At 40.2% G+C, this 20877-nt stretch overlaps 1 protein-coding gene across 1 annotated transcript in view; it reads left to right on the forward strand.

Moving 5' to 3' along the window:
* Cul3 (cullin 3) overlaps positions 1-20877 on the forward strand; it is a 98098-nt gene that overhangs the window by 14465 nt on the left and 62756 nt on the right. Inside the window, exon 2 of the mRNA XM_045146944.1 lies at positions 5665-5862. Within this exon, the coding sequence (XP_045002879.1) occupies positions 5665-5862 (198 nt within the window). The remainder of the gene's footprint in view (positions 1-5664; positions 5863-20877) is intronic.

The raw sequence follows: 20877 nt of genomic DNA on the forward strand, positions 1-20877 counted from the left end.
TTGTTTATTTAGGGAAAGAAAGATTATAACATTTTCATCCTTTCCTGAAGGGCTTACTCTTCTGCTTATTATTCCCAGTTAACGTTTACTAATAAAATAGATGAATAAGTGGGGTTCTGGGACCCTTAAGGTAAATTAGTAAATGTGAAAATACTACTTGTTAGATTTGAGACTCCATTGCTTGTGTATTACTGTGCTTTATTTGAAAACGACATTTGGGTATTTAAAAATAAGATTAATGGCTTCAGATAAGCACATTCAAATGTTCTTTTTTTAATATTTTATTTTATCTATTTATTTATTTGAGAGAGAGAGTGCACCAGGGCCTCCAGCCACTGCAAACAACCTCCAGACACATGCTCCCTGTGGTGGTTTGAATAGATGGCCCCCAATATATTCAGTTGTTCATTTGTTTGTAGTTTGAATCTTTAGCCACCTGGCTGGAGGCAGTGTCACTGGGTGATCTTTAAGGTATGATGGTGGGTTTCAGATTTCAATTGAAAGATATGCTAAGTGTGCCTAGATGGAGTTCCTGTAGTGTGCTGTGGCTTTTGGCTTTTAGGCTTGTACTTCTCTCTCTCTGCTTGGTCCTGTGAAGGCAGGCCAGCTTCTTCTGCCATTTATGGAACTTCCCCTGGATCTATAGGCTTCAATAAATATCCCTTCCTCCATAACTGTGCCTGGTCTGGAAGTTCATCTCAGCGAACGTGAATCTGTCTGCTACACTCCCCCTTGTGCAAATCTGGCTAATGTGGGTCCTGGGGACTTGAACCTGCATCCTTTGGCTTTGCAGGCAAATGCCTTAACTGCTAAGCCATCCCTCCAGCCCTCAAATGTTCTTTTATATCATTATACCTACTAATGGTTCACATTTTGAATATTGAGTTGGTATAACAAGGGTGAGACAATTTTCCTTGGGCAGTCCTTGGTTTCCATTTAAATGACATTGAGGAAAAATATAAGTACCTACAAACCCTTGGTCTAGTGGAGGGCTCACAAAATAACTAGGAAGCAATATAGGAGTATGGTACTAGAGATACCCTAAGAATTATGGAGGATCTGAGGAAGAAAGAGTCCAGGCAGATGGGGTACCTGAGCTGGATTCAGAGGCAAAGCATGGGGATACAAAGAAGATGCTGGCTGGGGACAGTCTTCGACTGGTGGAAATACGGTGAGAAACAGCACATGGACCTTCTAGGATGTGTTCCTCCATTCCACCTCACGTCCGTAGAAGGCTTTTGACAGGAAAGAGTGTAAGACAAGGCTTATGCTTCTAGCCTATGTTGCTGTGATTAGATAGAAGAATACATGACAGAGATTGGACATGTTTGCAGGGTTAGGGTTAGCAAAGTTCTCAAGGGATCTGGGCATTGTTCTGTCGGTGTCTGAAGCATCTATTTGGGGTGTGTAGCAGGTTGTTGAATAGGTGTTTTCAGGCTTTGGGTGGACATGGGGCTGGCAGCCATGAACAGGTATGCCGGTATAATGTATCTTTAAGACACATGGGCTAAACTTCCTGGGGAAATGGGATAAAAGCTAGAGGCTCACCCTAAAGGAAGAAGTGGCATACGGATTACACCTGCCTGCAAAATTTCATATGTACTTTTAGGAAACTTTGATGTTCCGCTCAGTCTTAGAGTCCCATCAGTTTCTGAATCCTACCAAGCAAGTAGTTATGGGCACAATAATAACCAAGGGTAGGTAAAGATCCGGTCTAGAGTGAAAAGAATAAAGGACAGAGTAATGGTAACAGTAATTAATTAAATAAGTCTGATAAGATTCGGAGGCCTATGGTGGAGAGTAATAGTTGTGAAGCACAATTACATTGACTGGTGGGTATTTCATACATGGTTGTGCTCTTAACATACTTTTGTTTCATTGCTTACCTATTTGCAAAGGTTTAAAGCTGTATTTCTTCCCAGTGTGTGATAATTTAGGAGAGTTACTGTACCCTGGCCTGAATTAGGTGAGATATGCTGAACTAGGCTAAATTCAGATTCTCATTTACTCTTTATGATAGTTCTTACGTTGAAATAGGGATGTTGAACCCATTTTACAAAGAAGGAAATCAAAACCTAGAAGAGTTAATTTATTTTTATTTACTTATTTGAGAGAGAGAAAGAGGCAGATAGAGAGAATGGGCACGCCAGAGCCTCCAGCTGCTGTGAACGAACTCCAGACATAATGGGCCACCTTGTGCATATGGCCTACGTGGGCTGTAAGGAATTGAACCTGGGTCCTTTGGCTTTGCAGGCAAGTGCCTTAACCACTATGTCATTTCTACAGCCCCTCCAGAGGGGTTAAATTCAACAGTCTTGTGGCTTGTTTGTGGTAAAGCCATGACACAAACTCAGATCTCCCTGACAGCAAAACCTATGATGTGCTCTGTGGTCATTTAGTGACTCACAGTTTGGTACTAAGTTGCACCATAACACAGTGATAGGAGGAGTGTTGAGTTCCTTGGTTTGGATTTGGGATAATTGGTGATTTTTATTCAGTTGTTTAATGTCTTTAGGTTTGCTTGTGTCTTGGTTGGTTCACTGATGAGGTGGGGTAGATGCCCGGAGTCTCTGGCGACTGGAGGTTTGAGTAAAAGTTGCTCTATTGAAGCATCATTGTTTAAACCCCCCAGATATCACCATTGTAAGACAGTCATCTTATGGGTGCTTTTGAGCTGATGCTTTACAGCCAGGATGATGAAGACCCTGTTAGGTGCCTTTTCTTTTATACTTAAGGACATAGGCATGACCAAAAAAGGCTGTGGAATCATTAAAAAGACTGACTCTAAACAAGGCAAGGCAAATAGCCGTAGAGCTGGACATATGGATCAATTCAGGCCACTCATTGGTGAGCACTTCCTACCACAGGGACTGCAAAGGGCACCTACGTGTACATGCAGCAACCAACACACCACAGCATAACGTAAACACACATATGCCACATTCCCCTATAAGTTTTTTTAAAGGCTCCTTAGTCAAATATTAGCAGAAATTCAGCAGCAAAATGGGCTTACTATGTGATATTGGCCTAAAGGATAAGGAATTCAGCTGTTTAAAAACCACAAGGGGCCTGGTGTGATGGTTTAGCAGTTAAGGCGTTTGCCTGCAAAGTCAAAGGATCCCGGTTCAATTCTCCAGGACCCATGTAAGCCAGATGCACAAAGGGGGTACATGCATCTGGAGTCCGTTTGCAGTGGCTGGATGCCCTGGCATGCCCATTCTCTGTCTTCCCCCTTCTCTCCCCCCTTTCTCCCTCCTTCTCTCTCTCTCAAATAAAAATAAAAATAAAAACCACAAGATTAGGGTTCTAAGGAGATAGGTCAGTCAGAGTGTTTGCCTCACAAGCATGGGACCTGAATTCATTTCCCAGCCCCTACATAAAACGCTGAATGTGGCGGCACACATCTGTAGTTGCAACACTTGGGAGGTTGGAGCTGGGGCATCCCTGTAGCAGCTGGCCAGCCCGTCTACCATAATTGGTGAGCTCCAGTCCAGTGAGAGATTCTGTCTCAAAAGTAGGTGGGTGATGGTCCTAAGGATGACAACTGAAGTTGTCTTCTGGCTTCCACACATAGATGCACGTATGTGTGCCTGCAGAAACACTAAAAAAAAGAAAGTCCACGTCTTTATTGAACTGCATTATGGCTTAGAGAAAAGAGACCATAAAAACAAAACAAAAAAATTTGCCATAAGAGAAATAATAGGGATTGGATTTGGGAATTAGTAGTGACAGACTGCTGTTGTAAACAGGGGGGCATTATAAGGCGACTAATACTCTGAGGTTGAGTCATGTGGATAGATACATATCTGATAGAAAAATATTCGGGGCAGAGCAGCAAACACAGTGACTCTTACGTGGTTTGTGTGTGGATTCCTAGGTGCAGTCAGGAAGCTGATACACATAGAGCAGAGTGATCATGGGAGATGAGAAGTTGAGAGATTATGAGATCAGATGAGGCTTTGTAGGGGATATTTGACTTTAACTTCAAGGGAAATGAAAAGTTGTTTGCGGGTTGTGAACAGATAAGTGACATAATTTGATTTGTTTCCAGGAGGTCAGTCTGGCAGGCCAGGAATGTGAAGAGGCTGTTGAATAATCTCAGAGGTGGTGCTTTGAGCCACAGTGGTGTACTGGGAGGGGTGTGAAGGAGCCTGAGTGTGTTCTAAAGTGAAGGCAGCAGGCTTTGTGTTTGGTCAGGTGGTGAGATGAGAGTAGTGGAAGATCTTAGAAGGGTTTTCTCTTTAGCACTAGAAGGATGAAGCAGACATTGGCTCATTTAGAAAATATTGTAGGACCAGCAAACTGTAGGAAATACTAGGGCTTGCACTTCATACTTGATGTATTTGAGATGCTTACTGGACATTTAAGTAGAAATATTGAGACTTCCTGTGCAAGGGACAGGAAGAGACATATGTAAAATTTGAGGTTGATTTAAAACCAAGAGAGTAAATGAGACTCACTTACCTAGAAGCTGAATGTGGATGGATGAGACCTAGACCCTGAGCCTTAGAGTTGGAGGTTGAGGTGAGTAAGAACCTATAAAACAGACTGGAGAGTTAGAAACCAGTGAAGCAGGACAACAGCTAGTGACTGTGATGCTTGGAAAGAAGGTAAGGAATTAAAGGAGAATTGATGAGATCTGGGCCTTTGACTGTTAGGTGTCGTATTGCAGAATTCACTAGAGACTCTCTCCAGAGTAGTTTGAGTGAAGTGGTGCTGCTGGTGGTAGAGAAAGCTTCCTATAAAGGATTCAAGCTAGAGTGGGAAAATGGGGCTTAGAGACAGTGACTTTAGAAACTCCCTACTGCCTGCCCTGCCATGATTTCACTATAAATGGAAAGAAAAGTTAGGTTAGAAGAGGATTTGTTTTTAAGGTGGGAAAGTAATAGTTTTGACGGCAAATGGAAATTACTTAGTAGGCAGGAAAAATATCAATAATGCTGAGCAGGGGGATTGCCAATAAAAGAGGTCCTGGATTAGGTAGATTGTTTCAGATGAAAGACTTGATTCTGTGTTTTTCTTTTTTTTTTTAAGAGTTCCTGTTAAAATGAAAGTTCTGTTCTGTAGGCCTGAGTGCGTCCTGAAATTCTGCATCTCAAAAAAGTCCCTCTGTGCCATTTACATATCTGGTTCCTGCATTACACACTTAGCACCACCAAAAAAGAGCAGGTCAATACAGATAATCAAAAGGGTTGCTGAATAATGTCCATTTGTACAGTGTCTCTTCTGGTTGGTTCTGTTTCTCAGTGGAACAGGAAACAGTCATCTTCAGGTGAGGATGTAGGAGGGTGGTTTACAGTCATCTAGACAAATATCATCAGTAGACTGGAAAAGTAGATGTGGGCTTACCGGAAGTGCACACTTGTTCATAGGTTTGGATGTGTCACTTTTAACTACGTGGGTTCATATGAAGAGTAGGTGGGCTGTTAGAATGTAGTGGTCCAAATGTTTTGCAGGGAGAGAATAAATGATTGTGAATTTCTCTTAGCTCAAGAAAGTAAACATAAAAATGTATTCCATTATTTCTGTTAAAGCAGGTTAACATCCCTAGTAATCATACAGATTTGTAACCTCATAATACAATATTTACTATGTAGACAAATGTGGATGTATTTTCAACCACTTTTTTTCTTTTTTCTCTTCTTTCTCTCTTGGATGTTGCAGATGACCATGGATGAAAAATATGTAAACAGCATTTGGGACCTTCTGAAAAATGCAATTCAAGAAATCCAGCGTAAGAATAACAGTGGTCTTAGTTTTGAGGAGCTTTATAGAAATGCATACACGATGGTTTTGCATAAACATGGAGAAAAACTCTACACTGGACTAAGAGAAGTTGTTACCGAACATCTCATAAATAAGGTATCCAACTTTTGTGGACTGTTGCTCAATCACTGTCAGCTGTAGACAGCCCTTGGTACTGTCGAGAACATTGGCTAGGGTGCTCTTCTTCAAGGCTCTAAGAAGCCTGTAGAAGTTACTTAATATCTGACTATACTATAGAACTTTTCTCAACACTTACAGTTGGCTAAATCAGAATTTTTGCTTATTGAAGGAAGATGAAGTTTGTGATCAATGAAAAATAGAAAATAAGAATAAAACAAGCATATAAGTTATTGATAAATACTAATTTATTGTGTTAATGACAGATAATTATTTTTAGATGTTTTTGCCTTGATCTTTCTCTTCTGTATGTTTAAAAAATAAAACTTGTATTCAAATATTCTCTTTGACTGATTAAAATTGACTTGACTAACTTCTGTGGTAGATGTGAATTGTTCAGTATTATTAATAGTGGTTAACATTATAAAATGGTTCTGATTCCATAAAGGTGTATCTTTTTTGTTTAGAATAAGTGTTTTCATTGAACAAACTGCAAATAAAATTAGTTTCATTTGTGAAGAACTTTACCACAATTTTTTGCCCTGACATTGTCAAATACAGTGTAACATCAGATTTATGAATTTTCCATGATTTTTATATGCTATTAATGTATTCATTTTTTTAAGTATTCTGGGAAATAAACTCATAATTTTCATGAGTAATACAGTAAACTCTTAAAGTTCATTATGTAATGTAAATGAGCATTTTGCCATATTTTGGCAAGTCTTTCTATTGCTGCTTTTATTTATTGCTATCATTATTGCATAATTAGATACGAGTTTTAAATTTCATGTCACTTCAACTACTTACAACCTTTCTCCTAAGAATAAGGAAATTCTCTTATGTAACCAAAGAGGTATGCTTGAAACCATTCAGTTTAATATGTATACAGTGTTGTCATATAGTTGATATTCAAATAATACTGGTTGTCCTGTGTGGCAGTGATGTTCTCTATAGTTATTTTTTTCTGATCCAGTCCAGGATCATTCTCAGTTCCTTGGCCTGTCTTTATCTTTCAGCACATTGACATTTTTTGAAGGATATAGGTCAGTTGATTTGTAGCTTGACCCTCAGTTTTTGGTCTGTCTGATTGTTTCCTCATGACTAGTTTCAGGTGATGCATTTTTGGCAGGAATATTACATAAGTGATGTTGTGTCCTCAGTGCATCACATCAGGAGGCACATGATGTCAGTTTATCCCATAATTGCTGGTGTTAACTTTGATCACTTGGTGTCCGCCAGATTTCTTCACTGTGAAGGTACCATTTTTCCCTTTGTAATTCATAATTGTTCAGTTATATTTGAGACTGTATGAGTGTCCTTTTTCCCCAGAAATTTCAATGTGATAGTTTTAGCAATCAGCGATGATGCTTTCACTAATCTTTACTATAGTGGTTGCGCAATAGCAACTTTCTGTTTCTGTTTGCCTGCAATTCCTTTCTCTTAGAGGCAGGGTGGGGACTTACATGAGCCAAGTAGTTTAGCATTGCATTACATAGGATGATTGTGTTTGTGCAATCAACAAGTGTGTACTATGCTGAGCTTTCAATAAAAATACACAGTGGATGCTAAGAGATTATATACTGTCCCTTCTGGGTTGTTTTTATGTTGATGTGAGAGATGGTACCAATGTAGGTAATAGTGGAAAGCATTATGTAAGTAAGTGGAAAATGAGTTGCAAAGGTGATAAATAACTTGGCAATTATGTGAAGGAGAGAGTTACCCCACCAAGAAGAAGTCATGGGAAAAGAGGAAATTGAACTGAGCCTTTTAAGAAGTTGGAGACGCTTGAACAATGTAGAAGGCACTTCTGTATGGCTGATAGCCTGTGGTTATAAAAGAGATGAGTTGTGTTACATTTAGATAGCAAATTACAGTGTTACAAAGACAGTGTAGGAATAGAGTGTAGAAAAGTTTGAATGGCAGGCTAAGGAGTTTGTTCGAGTAAACAGTGAGTGCAGAGGTGTGAGTGATAATGTGACAGAGCCTTTGAAGCCTAACCTGAGAGAGAGATGTAGACTGGGGAGGGTGTTCACGAGAGTCAGAAGAACAGCTTGAAATCTGGATAGGGAGTTGGCTAGAATAGAATGGGCTATGCCAGAGACTGGGAAATAAGGTAGGGCAGAACTTGAGTGCCTGGTAAGTGAAGGTGCTGTTAGTAGAAACACTGTGGGTCAGGGTGGGAAATGACTGGGAATGAATAGAGGAGGAGCTAAGTTTTATTTTAGGTTATATTGACAGTTTTTATTCTTGGAAAATAACTTAGATGTCATTTTACATGAGAGAAAAATTGAGTGAGAATCATAAGCTGCCCAAATAGAAACACATGATTATGGACACCTTTGTAGCTGGTAGAACTGAGAAGTACGTTCAGGGATTAAGTGTTATATGGGCCATCTCAGAGAATGATGTACCCAGAGCGAAGGGAGGACACTCAGGAGCATATTTCCAAGTACTGGAAGATGAAGAAAACTGTTTCAAGAAGTTTGACCTGAAAAGAAAACGTCTAGTGTTTGTTTAAAGCTGCTGAAGGAGTAGACCATTGGAGCACCTGAGTTCTCAGAAGGGGAGAGAGTGTGGGGTAAGAACAGTAGGAGGAGGCATGTTTGCACTTGCCAGAGGTTCTGTAGGAGTAATAATCCTAATGCTAATCGCTGATTGTTTCAAGATGTAGAGTTACAGTGTCACAGTGCATGTGTCAGAGCAGTTACCTGCTCTGCAAAGGAAGAATTGACGGCACAGAGAGAATTGGTGATTTATCCAGTTGGACACAGTAATCTGCCTATTTCTGAATTCAGGCAGTATAGAATTAGGGTGAAACCTGGACTCTGTAGATAGATACTCTTCATGCAGAATGCAATGATCAGAGTATAATAAAGATGATGAGATCCAAGCAACTTCCAAGCGTGTCAATTGTGGTAATGAAGCTGTCCCTAATTATAAAATGAGAGGAAGAGACTTGTAGCCTTGGGAGTATTCTAAAGAGCTGTCAAGGAAGGGAAATGGGAGTTGGTTTGCTGGGGAATTTGTGTTTTTTTTAATAATGCTTTGCAGTTTGAGCAGAGAGAAAAGTCTGTAGCCATGTGTTACTGATGAGAATTGGCTGTGCAAAGGTGAGGAGGAGAGGTCAGTGTTAAAGTGATTTTTGGATTCACATGATTAAGTACATACCGAAATCATGTGAGTTATAGGACTATGAGAAACCTGAAAAGATTTAGTAAGTTGCTTAATAATGGCTCCTTAGTTAACTGTTGTAGCGTGGGCTGCCATCGTATAAATCCCATAGCTTTAATGGATTAAAGATGGATGATAGGCAGCGCACAGACCACAGGGCTGACAGGGCCCTTGGCCTGATTGGTCAAGACCTCTTCACTGGCATATACAAAGAATATAAATGCACATTCATGAAGGCTTCACCCCTGAGAATTTATTTACCCCTTAGGACATGAATTCCAGTTGATTTTTACTAATTTTTTTAAAATTAAAAGCATATATGCTAAATTCTGATTTCTTCTCTTAAAATAATCATTAATATCTCTTTGGCATCTGTAATGTTACTTTTCAATTCTTTACAAACATTCATTGAACAAGCTAGCTTCTGCTGAGGAAATGCACTCATTTTAGCATATCTGTTGATTACCTTTTTATATATCAAATGGATTAAGTATGTGAATCACTGCTAGTATCCTTGTTTTCATTTTTGTCTTCATTTTTATTCTTATGAAAAAAATTTAAACTGTACATGTAGTGTTACCACGTTGAAGAGATCACTACCAGAAAAGATTATTAACGGTTAAGCAGGGCTAATGCATGGTAGCTTAAAATGTTTGCCTCCAGATAAAAGGAACAATTTGTTTTATTTTACTAAATAAGGGTTTTAGTAATGCCAAGTATAATATAATATAATATATAAAAATGAATCTGCATGAAAATCAATTACTACTGTCTCTTCATTTTACCTTTTGACTTGTTGAGATACTAGGTCAGGATTCTGAGGTATGAAATACCTGTCATTAGTTTCGTAGAACAGACAACTCTTTGTTTTGGCTGTATTCATCTGTTTTTTGTTCACTGTACTCTTCACACTTAGCTGAATTGCTTACCTAAGTTCATATATGTGTATATAAACTTTAGGACCACTGTGTAGATGTCTAGGACCCATGTTTTCACATTGAAAAATTAAAAGGAAATAGAATTTTTACATGGAAGTGGCTTGGTTTGCATTTATTTATTTATGAGAAAAAGAGAGAAAATATGGTCATTCCAGGGCCTCTAGCCATTGCAAATGGGCTCCAGATACATACGCCATCTTGTGTATCTGGCTTTATGTGGGCACTAGGGAATTGAACCTGGACCCTTAGTCTTCGCAAGCAAGCACCTTACCTGCTGAGCAATCACTGTAGCCCGAGGCTTGGTTTTCTTTGTATCTTCAGGTACATTGGTTTGGGGGATGAAAACGGTGAGCATGATTACAACTGGCTTTGGTCATGCAGAGCAGTGCAAACAGCCGCTGTGGGTGAAGGGCAGTTACATGGAGGACACTGATGGTAGCTTAGGAAGTAAGTTTCCAAAGTTGAGACAGGCACAGAAAATTTTATTTCCCTAGTTCATTTCTGGTTGTGTATCTTAACATTTCCAGAAGCATGTCTCTTTCCAGTAAACAGACTCAGGAATTACTGAAATTCTCCAAACACTAAGCAGACTGCAGGGGGTGGCAGCTGGTGCCTTGCTATAAAAGACCCTACCTTAAAAAGCCAAAAAAAGAAAGAGAGGGAGGGAGGCAGGCAGGGCAGGGCGATGTAGGTTAGTGGTGATGTTTCAGCTGAGTCCTACAGAAAGAGAGAATACACAGCAGAGAAGAGCTGGAGAGTGTTGCAGGCACAGGGAATGCCGCTGCAACATGTTTTTGTCTAAAGGACCAGAGAGCAGTTTGGTTTTCCTTAGCTGTGCTCGTGTGGCGTAGGTAGAAGCAGCACTCACCGTTCATAAGTGGTTGTGTGTGGCAGGATTCCAGTCAAAATTCATTTTAAAATTTTATTTTTATTAATTTAGAGGAACAGACAGGGAGAAAGAGGCACAGAGAGAAATAGAGAATGGGCATGCCAGGGCCTCCAACCACTGCAAACTAACTCCAGATACATGCCTTGTGCATCTGGCTTATGTGGGTCCTGGGGAATCGAGCCTCAAACCGGTGTCCTTAGGCTATGCAGGCAAGCGCTTAACCGCTAAGTCATCTCTCCAGCCCTCAAATTCATTTTAAAAAGGCAGCAGTACGTCCTTTATCAATGCCATGGGCAGAGACACAAAACCCATCGTGAGTGGAGAATGTCAGAGTGGGCAGTGGGGACCTGGACAGGTGGCTTAGTGGTTAAAGACTTGCATGGTCTGGGTTCCATTCCGCAGTATTCCTGTAAAGCCAGATCCATAAAGTGGTGTATACGTCTGGAGTTTACTTCCAGTGGCAAGAGCCCATTCTGTCCCTCCCCACTTGCAAATAAATACAATTGAATAAACAGTTTACAAAAAGATGATTGGGTAGGAACAGGACAAGATTCAGTTGGAGAGGTAGTGGAGTCAGACCTTGAAGCTGTGGCAGAGAGGCTCAGTACTTAATCGTATGTACAGTAGGAAGCCGTCCGTGGATCTTCAGCAAGATAGTGATGTGTTTACAGTGTAGATTATTCAAAAAATAGTCCTCTTGCTGCTCTGTGGAGAATTGAGGGGCCTAGGAAGGAGTGATCTGGTCCTTGAGGTAAGAGGTGGTTTGCACTATTGTGCTAACAGTTATAACACACAAGTTTTCCATAGTCAAGGCATAGCTCACATTTCACAAGATTGTTACCTGCTGATCTGATTACAAGGGCTAAGACAGGGAAGAATCCAAAGTAATTTGTAGGGTTTTGGCTCTTGTACAGCCAGCTAAATGAATTTTTTTTTGATGATGATTTGGTGTAGAAAAAGGAACTTCAGGACTGGAGAGATGGCTTTGCAATTAAGGTGCTTGCCTGTGAAGCCTCAGGACTCAGATTTAACTCCTCAAAACCCATGTAAGCCAGATGTACAAGGTGGCACATACATCTGTAGTTTATTTGCAATGCCTAGAGGCCCTAGTGTGCCCACTCTTTCTCCCTCCCTCCCTCTTGCTCATAAATAAGTAAATGAAAAAAACATTTTTTTGGTTTTTGAGATATGGTCTCGCTGTAGTGTAGGCTGACCTGGTGTAGTCACTTGGCAGTCTCAGTTGAGCTCATGGTGATCCTCCTACCTCCTACCTCTGCCTCTCAAGTGCTGGGATTTAAGAGGCATGTGCCACCATGCCTAGTATAAGTGAAAATTGTTTAAAAAGAATTAAGGAAAAGGAACTTCATTTTGATGCATACATATTATTTGTTTTAAAATGCCTATAAAATTGGATACACATATCTATTTCTTTTAAACTGCAGATGTACATTTGTGGGCAGGACAGCTAATAGGTAAGGACCTCGAAGTAGATGAAGTCAGAGGTGAAGTCCAAGATGGAGCGCTGGGAACTTAAACTTGAAGCATCATAACTGGCTGAAGATTTCAACAGTCTAAACTATGACAGACTTGATACGAAGAGTCAGCTCTAGCCTTAAATACAGAGCAGCTTTGACTTCCATTTAGCCATTAGGAAAACAACTATTTTCACAGCAACTTTTGTGTTTTTAAATGTTGACCGGCAGCTCAACATTCAGAAATAGTGATAATCAGTTTCCCGCATGGGGACAGACTAAGAACAGAGCCATTCCCTTTCGAGTCACTGGTAAGTCTTCAAGCTCGTCCTGCAAAGCAGTGCCACCTCCCGTTGAGCATCTGGAGAACGCTAGATGCTCGGGTGCAGCTGCAGGGGAAAGTGCCAGGTAGAAAATAGAACTGGACCTTACACCTAATTCTGCCACTCACAGTCTTGCACAAATAAACATTGTGAATTTACAAAATGAGATAGGATTGCTACTTTTAAAAAATATATTTTATTTGTGAGAGAGAGAATGGGTGCGCCAGGGCCTCCAGCCAGTGCAAACAAACTCCAGATGCATGCACTGCCTTGTGCATCTGGCTTACATGGATCCTGGAGAGTTGAACTGGGATCCTTTGGCTTTGCAGGCAAATGCCTTAACCACTAAGCCATCTCTCCAGCCCTGCTATTTTTTTTTAATCTTAAAGAGTTAAATAAGAATTGTGTGATACATTTTGTTGTTGTTGCTACTGTTTGGTTTGAAGCAGTTTTGTGTGTAACTCGGGTTTGCCTAAAACCCTGTGTTATTTATTTATTTCTATTAGTTTTGTATTCAGCAAATACAGGCAGTTTGGTACCATTATTAGGCTCATCCATGTCCTACCCCCTCCCCATTAGCCAATTTTGTTGAGGTATATGGGTCGTGCATTGTGGAGTTAGCCCACGGTTATTGGTACGATAAATGTCTTTGCATATCATGACCCAACATGTGACTCAGACATTCTTTCCACCCCCTCTTCTGCAAAATTTCCCTGAGCCATGTTGGGTTCATTTTTGGTCTGTTTCAGTGATGAGATGTTGGGGGCCTCTGGGGCTCTGGCTCTCTGATTTGGTAGATGTTGATTTTTCTCTGTGTTGGTCTCCTTCCCCCTTGTGCTGGTGTCTGGTTCATCAGGAAAACAGCACCCTTGCTTGTTTCGCCAATTTTCCTTAGTTTCAGCTAGGGCCCTTTTGAGGTATGATGGGGTGGCTCCTTAGGATCTGCATCTGTCTGAAAAAGAGAATTAGATTCTCCAACGGAGAGTAAGTTAGCACCAGGACAAATGACATAACCCTTACTTTTCTTTATAGAGGGTTTAATAGGTGTAGGTCTCTTTTACCCCATGATTGATGGTAGCTTGATATTGGAGAGTGGGCTTATGTTTGGATATGGTTCTGACTTGTTTTCCAGCTCCAGCTATGGGTCTTGTACCACTGAAGGGGATCAGTTAGCCAAATCAAGAGCAGTTGGTTCCCCACCATGGCTGTGTGCCACTATTGCACTTGTGTGGGCATCAAAACAGGTTATTTGCTGCTAAGTAGGTTAGACCATGAGTTGCTTGGACAGATATTGGTCATTTCCCCCAGTCGTCCATGTAGCACCTTCTGGCACTAGACACGCTGACTGTCTGGGGACTGACTCTGTCCTGGCTTCCAGCCATGCCGTTCCATTTTACGTGTCAGCTGCATATGGCTAACCTTTGGTGGGTCATCAAGTACTCTGACAGAAATCTGTCATTCTTTTAGGAAACTTTGTAGGTTTCTCTGATCAGAAAAGCTCATTGTGGATGATAGCCCCATGCTGGCACTGGGAGTTACAGGTCAGTGCCCACTGAGAAAATGAGGAAAAACATAACTAATATACAAGAGTTAGAGAGACAAGAGATGGGGGGAGGGCAGATGTAGAAGATTTAGGATAGACTTGATCCTACCCTCTCCAGTGTCTTGTGTTTCAGGTGTTTCCTATAAGGGCCTGGTGAAGGTTCAGCTATTTGGTTTGCCTTTTAGGAAATAGAATTTTATGGTACCATTGCCATTTGGGTCTCAATTACTGTTTCTCACCCCTTTGATGCCCTCCCCTCCCTCCCCATCCATCCTAGTGTCTAGTCCATGAGATACTTGCTGGGTGTGTAAGGTATCTTGGGTAGATTCGGATTAGATGCTGTAGATGAGTGAGACTATGTGGCGATTTTTTTTTTTCTGTGATTGGGTAAGTTCACTGAGAATGATCTGTTACAGGTTCAACCATTTTTCCTCAAATTTCTTTGTGTCATTTTTTCTTACTGCTGTATAGAATTCCATTGTGTAGATATACCACATCTTAGTTATCCATTCTTCTAGGATGGACATCTGGATTGATTCCAGCTCTTAGCTATTACGAATTGAGCCACTACAAACATGGTTGAGCAAATCTTTCTGGCCTGTGGTTTGAAGGTTTTAGGGTAGATGCCCCGTAAGGGAATAACTGGATCTATTGGTATCTCTATAGTCAGCTTTTTCAGGAATCTCTATTTCCAAAGTAGTTGTACCATCCTACATTCCCACCAACAGTGGATGAGTGTTCCTACTTCTCCACATCCTTGCCAGCATTTATTTTTGTTTTATTTTTTGATGATTTCTATCCTTATTGGGATAAGGTGGAATCTCATAGTTGTTTTAATTTACATTTCTCTGATGATTTGGGATGATGAACGTTTTCTTAAGTGTGTGTTTGCCATTTGTATTTCTTCCTCTGTGAACTACCTGTTCAGCTCTTTGCCCCATTTTGTGAGTGGGGTGTTTGACTTCTTACTGTTTAGATTTTTTAATTCTTTGTAGATTCTAGAGATTAGGCCTCTATCAGTTGGATAACATGCAAATATTTTCTCCCATTCTGTGGGTAATCTATTGGCTTTGCTTATTGTATGATTGTCTGTAAAGAAACTCTTCAGCTTCATGTGATCCCATTGGTTGAGTGACTGGTTAAGATGGTGAACTACTGGGGTTTTGTTCAGGAAGTCTTTTTCCATTCCTATATCATGGAAAGTACTTCCTAAATTTTCTTCCAGTAGTATTTGAGTATCTGGTCTTAAATTGAGGTCTTTGATCCATTTGGATTTGAGTGTAGTGCATGGGGAAATGTGTGGATCAAGTTTCAGTTTCCTGCATGTGGTGATTCAGTTTGTCCAGCACCATTTGTTGAAGACGCTGTCTTTTTTCCAGCCTATATTGTTCAGGCCTTTGTCAAATATCAAGTAGCTGTAGTTGCTTGACCCAAAGTCTGGGTCCTCAAGTCTATTCCATTGGTCTGTACTTCTGTTTTTATGCCAGTACCATGCTGGTTTTATTACTATGGCTTTGTAGTACAGCTTTAGATAAGGTATGGTGACGCCACCAGAGGTATTTCTTCTGCTGAGGATATGTTTGAATATGCGAGGCCTTCTGCCTTTCCATATGAAATTTGAGATCATTTTTTTTCTATCTCTGTGACGAACACTGTAGGGATTTTAATTGGAATTGCATTAAATCTATATATTGCTTTTGGTAGGATTGTCATCCTCACAATGTTAATTCTGCCTATCCAGGAGCATGGGAGGTCTTTCCATTTTCTCAAGTCCTCCTCAGTTTCTTTTTTGAGTGTTTTTATGTTTTCGTTGTATAGATCTTTCACTTCCTTGGTTAACGTTATTCCGAGGTATTTTTGTTGTTGTTGCTATTGAAAATGGGACTATGTTCCTTATATCTTTCATTTGCATATAGAAATGCTGCTGATTTTTGTGCATTGATTTTGTATTTTGCTACTTTGCTATAGGAGTTAATCACCTTCAGGAGTTTTGGGATGGAGTCTCTCGGGTGTCTTAACATATACAGGCGTAAACCACTGTAGCTGGCTCACTTGAGTTAAGACTTGTAAACATCATAGTATTTCATACTACTCATACCTGTGCCATGAATGTATTTAGAATGAAACCATTTCAGTTTTTAATGGTTTAAGTGCAAGGAAAACCTTTAGCCCTAATATGTCAGGAGTTGATTATCACAATTTATAATGCTCAGTTAGTTTGTTAGATTTGACTACTGCTTAATTTCCACTTAGTGCTATGTAGAGCGAAATCATTAACAAGGGACCCTGTGAAAGCTAGTTCTTGTACCTTGACTTTTTTATTCCTAGATAGCAGAAGAAAAAAGATGTTAACTATTTTGGGGGGAGGAGTTGAAGTAGGGTCTCACTCTAGCCCAGGGTGGCCTCGAACTCTCGGCGTTCCTCGCACCTCTGCCTCCCGAGTGCTGGGAGTAAAGGCGTGCGCCACCACACCCAGCCATGGTAACTGTGAATATCAAGAAGTAACTTAACATTTACTGCGTTGGTTTTCAAACTCTTTCTGCATATATTCTACCCTTTGCATAATACTTTGCTTTGACTGGAAGAACAAGAGAGCTTCACCCTTCTCACTTGTTTTCATTCAGAAAACTGCTCACTGAGAACCTGTCCTGTGCCAGGCCAAGCATCACTGCCACCGTGACAGTTAGAGGCTTAATATTTTCCATTCTTTGTTCTGTGGCTTATAATCCTGATAGCAGTTCTAAGTGCCTTATTTTACAGGTAGGGAAACTGACATCTCGATGGGGTCATAATTCCATTTTTCTTGGAAGTTTTCTAAAGTACAGTCTTATTTGTAGACCAGACAGCTTACTTTAGTTTTTAATATGGAGGATCTCATTTACTCTATGCAAAATTACTTTTGACTTCTCTTCCAGTTTTTAGGTGAGGAATGTGAAGAAGAACCAGTGTTTTAGATGTCACATTTATTTGTAGGCATTAAGGTATTTATGTGAAGCTACTATTTGCCTGTGGAGATGAAGTTGATAACTAAGATAAACTCCAAACTTCTCTAGACCCATTTTCTTTCTTTTTTTAATTAACAACTTCCGTGATTATAAACAATATCCCATGGTAACGCCCTCCCTTCCCCCACTGTCCTCTTTGAAACTCCATTCTCCATCATACCCCTCCCATCTCAGTCAGTCTCTCTTTTTATTTGATGTCATGATCTTTTCCTCTTACTAGATGTAGACCCATTTTCTTAAGAAGGCTTTTATAACGCAACTTTCTAAGTGTTTTCCTCTTTCCTCAGCCAGTAAAAATGAATGGAGTAGGATATTTTAGTGACATTTATGTAGAAAGTATCAATATAATGATAGTAAATTAAGAGTAACATCTATAGTAACAGTTAGGGAAAGATTTTCATTAGCAGTTCCATTAGGTTATTAGTAGGTTCATTACCAGATTTTCATTAGTCCCAGTTCAAAGGCACACAGACACTGAATTTCTCCTGCATTTTAGCCACTGTAAAATAGGTAAGGGTATGGTGCCTGCCAGCAAGAAACCCTTAGTTTTAAAATGAGGTAATCAGAATTGAAGAGGAAATTATTTTGCCTGAGGAACTCAGGGCAAGATACAAAGCTTGGTCACTTCTGGTAACCCTTAAAGGATTATTAAAGATTCTTCATGTGAATAAAGGCAGAGCAGTAGTTCCAGTGGGGAAATACTGCAGGAGAGAAATTCCAGGTTGGATTTTCTCAGTGAAGCAGGAAGGCTGGTGTAGATGAAGCATAAAAGAAAGGCGCGTCTGTGGGCGACAAAAATGTTCAGTGGGCTAGACTGTGTTTTAAAAAGTACTGTAGGGAATTTGGGTTTACTGTGTTGGTGGAGCCATTGCTTTTAATCTTCAAAGAGACGCTGACTGCTCATGGAGATGAAGTAATTGGTTGGTGTGGGTACCATTTTCAGTGCTTCATTGATGCTTATCTGTAGTTCTGCTATCTTGTACTTTTTTTCTGACTAAAATTTGTTGGCAGAAATTGAGAATCTATTATGTTGAATATTGGAGAAGGTAGGATGCTGATAGGCATAGAAAGGAAAGGCTGAATGCTAGGTGTAAAATTCTGATACTGTGTGGGAAGAGTGACCTGAACATGAAATGCGTATCTCAAAGAGACTGTTGAAAATAGAGTATGGAAATGGAATCATTACTGAATCTGGGATATAGCAACAGTGGACTGTTTAAGACGTTGGGAGGTGGAATAGCTTTTTCTTTTGAAAGTTTGGGAAAGAGGTGCTATGGAAGATCCAAGTTTGAACAGTTGTTGATGCTGCATGCCAACTATGGCACGGCATGGCATAGCATAGCTTTTTGAGAAGACTGCAGGCGCAGTCAGGAAAGTTATCTCTCCGCCTCATTTCCATTATTATTATTATTATTTATTTATTTTTTGGGGGGATGCTCTTTTAGTATGAGTAAATAAGTTAGTGGATGAGCTGCCTTCTCCCTGCCCTGTCCTCTAATAGTACTATTTTGTAACAGAGAAACCTTGATTGTCTGATATGGGTTCTTTTTATTTATTTGAGAGCGATAGAGAGAGAGAGGGAGAGAAAATGGGTGTGCCAGGGCCTCCAGCCACTGCAAAGGAACTCCAGATGCTTGCGCCCCCTTGTGCATCTGGCTAACGTGGGTCCTGGGAAAGCGAGCCTTGAACTGGGATCCTTAGGCTTCACAGGCAAGCATTTACACGCTAAGCCATCCCTACAGCCCTGATATGGGTTATTTTTTAAAGCCTGAAAAGCATTTGCTATGCTAGGGAATTGAACTCATGGCCTCTCACGTACTAGACAAGTACTCTACCATTGAACCACGTCTCCAGCTTAAAAGATTATTTAAACTAAGAATGCTTTTTAAAATTGATACCAAAATTAGATAATTTTTCTCTTTTCTGTAACACTTGGAATAATCTTTGAAAAAATTTTGCAATTGTGAAAACACGTGGCCTGTAAACTTTCTCTTACACCTGCTTTGGATTTAATGCCATCTTGTGAGATCAAATGGTTCTAAATATTAGGCTACGCCTATTTCCCTTTGGAGATTATAGAATGTTTAAATGCATCTTTAAATCCATCATGTTCTAGCATTTTACTTTGCTTGTTGGAAACAGTTCTAAGTATTTAAATGGTCAGTTTGGGGAACGTTTTTAATGTATTCTTTTAAGCAAGTAGTAGATAAGCCAATATTATGACTTTATTTCTTTCAGAGCTTTAATATTTTAGACATTTAAAGCAGAGTGAGGATGGATAGCATTTGACTTTAAAATGCAGATTATTGTAGTCTTTGTGAATTTTTAAGCTGTATTATTAACTCTGCATTAGTAAAATTTCTTACACAAAAATATCCTTACAGCAATCAGAAAATTTTTTCCATGCAATTAATGTATTACTGTCTTATTAAAGATAACCGTGTGATTTCTTTGGTAGCAACCTTTATTTTTAAAAGTTAATGAAAAATAATGAGAATAATATGGCCAACCTAGTTAATGTCCCGTGTTTATATCACTCGGGAATTTCATTTGTGAAGTTTTAGACAGCTTAAAATATTCACATTATGTGAAATTTGTTCTCCTGACCTTTGTGGAAGCTTGGTATGAGACAGAGTGATGTAAAGAACATCAGAAGTAGCCTGGTATGATGGTACACGCCGGTAATCTCTGCACTCGGGAGGCAGAGGTAGGGAGGATTACTGTGAGTTCAAGGCTAGCCTGGGACTGCAGAGTGAGTTCCAGGTCAGCCTAGTCTAGAGTGAGACTTTACCTCAAAAAGACAAAAACAAAGCCAGGTGTGGTGGCGCACACCTTCAGTCCCACTCGGGAGGCAGAGGGAGGATCTCCATGAGTTTGAGGCCACCCTGAGAGTACATTGTAAATTCCAGGTCAGCGTGAGCTAAAGCAAGGCAAGACCCTACCTCGAAAAACCAAAAAGAAGCAACAACAACAAAAAGATTGTCGGAAATATTATGATAGCAATATCTGTTCGCCAAGTTTGTTTTTTAAATATTTTATTTTATTTTTTTATTTACTAGAGACAGAGAGAGAAGCAATGAGAGAGAGGGGCCGTGTCAGGACCTCTCGCCACTGCAAATGATTCCAGAGGTACATGTGGCTTACTTGGGATCTAGAGAATCGAACCTGAGTCCTTAGGCTTTGCACACAGGCAACTTAACCCTAAGCCATCTCTCCAGGCCCGAATTTATATTGAATATACAAACAACTAGAGTTTGCCTGCATTAAGAAATCTCTTTAAAAAGGAAGTAAGAGTTCATTGCAAGCATGTAGAACTTTCTGTTCTTTAGAGAAAAGAACCCCTGATTTCTGCCACTGTGCCTTTTTTGAGAGCGAGAATGGGTATGCCAGGGCTCCAGCCACTGGAAACGAACTTGACACATGTACCACCCTGTATACCTGCCTTAAGTTTGTGCTGGGGAATTGAACCTGGGTTCTTAGGCTTCACAGGCACACACCTTAACTCCTAAGCTATCTGCAAGCCACTGCTGTGTCTTTTTAACTTTGTTAATTCTGGGATTCCCAGGACATGGGGAAGAACTTTGGAGCTTCTTTCCACTGTCTATGTCAGATTGAGAGAGATGGCCTCCTTCCTCATAGTTGGACTTCCC

This window comes from Jaculus jaculus, chromosome 4, assembly GCF_020740685.1.
Source record: "Jaculus jaculus isolate mJacJac1 chromosome 4, mJacJac1.mat.Y.cur, whole genome shotgun sequence".
NCBI classification, from domain to species: Eukaryota; Metazoa; Chordata; class Mammalia; order Rodentia; family Dipodidae; genus Jaculus; species Jaculus jaculus.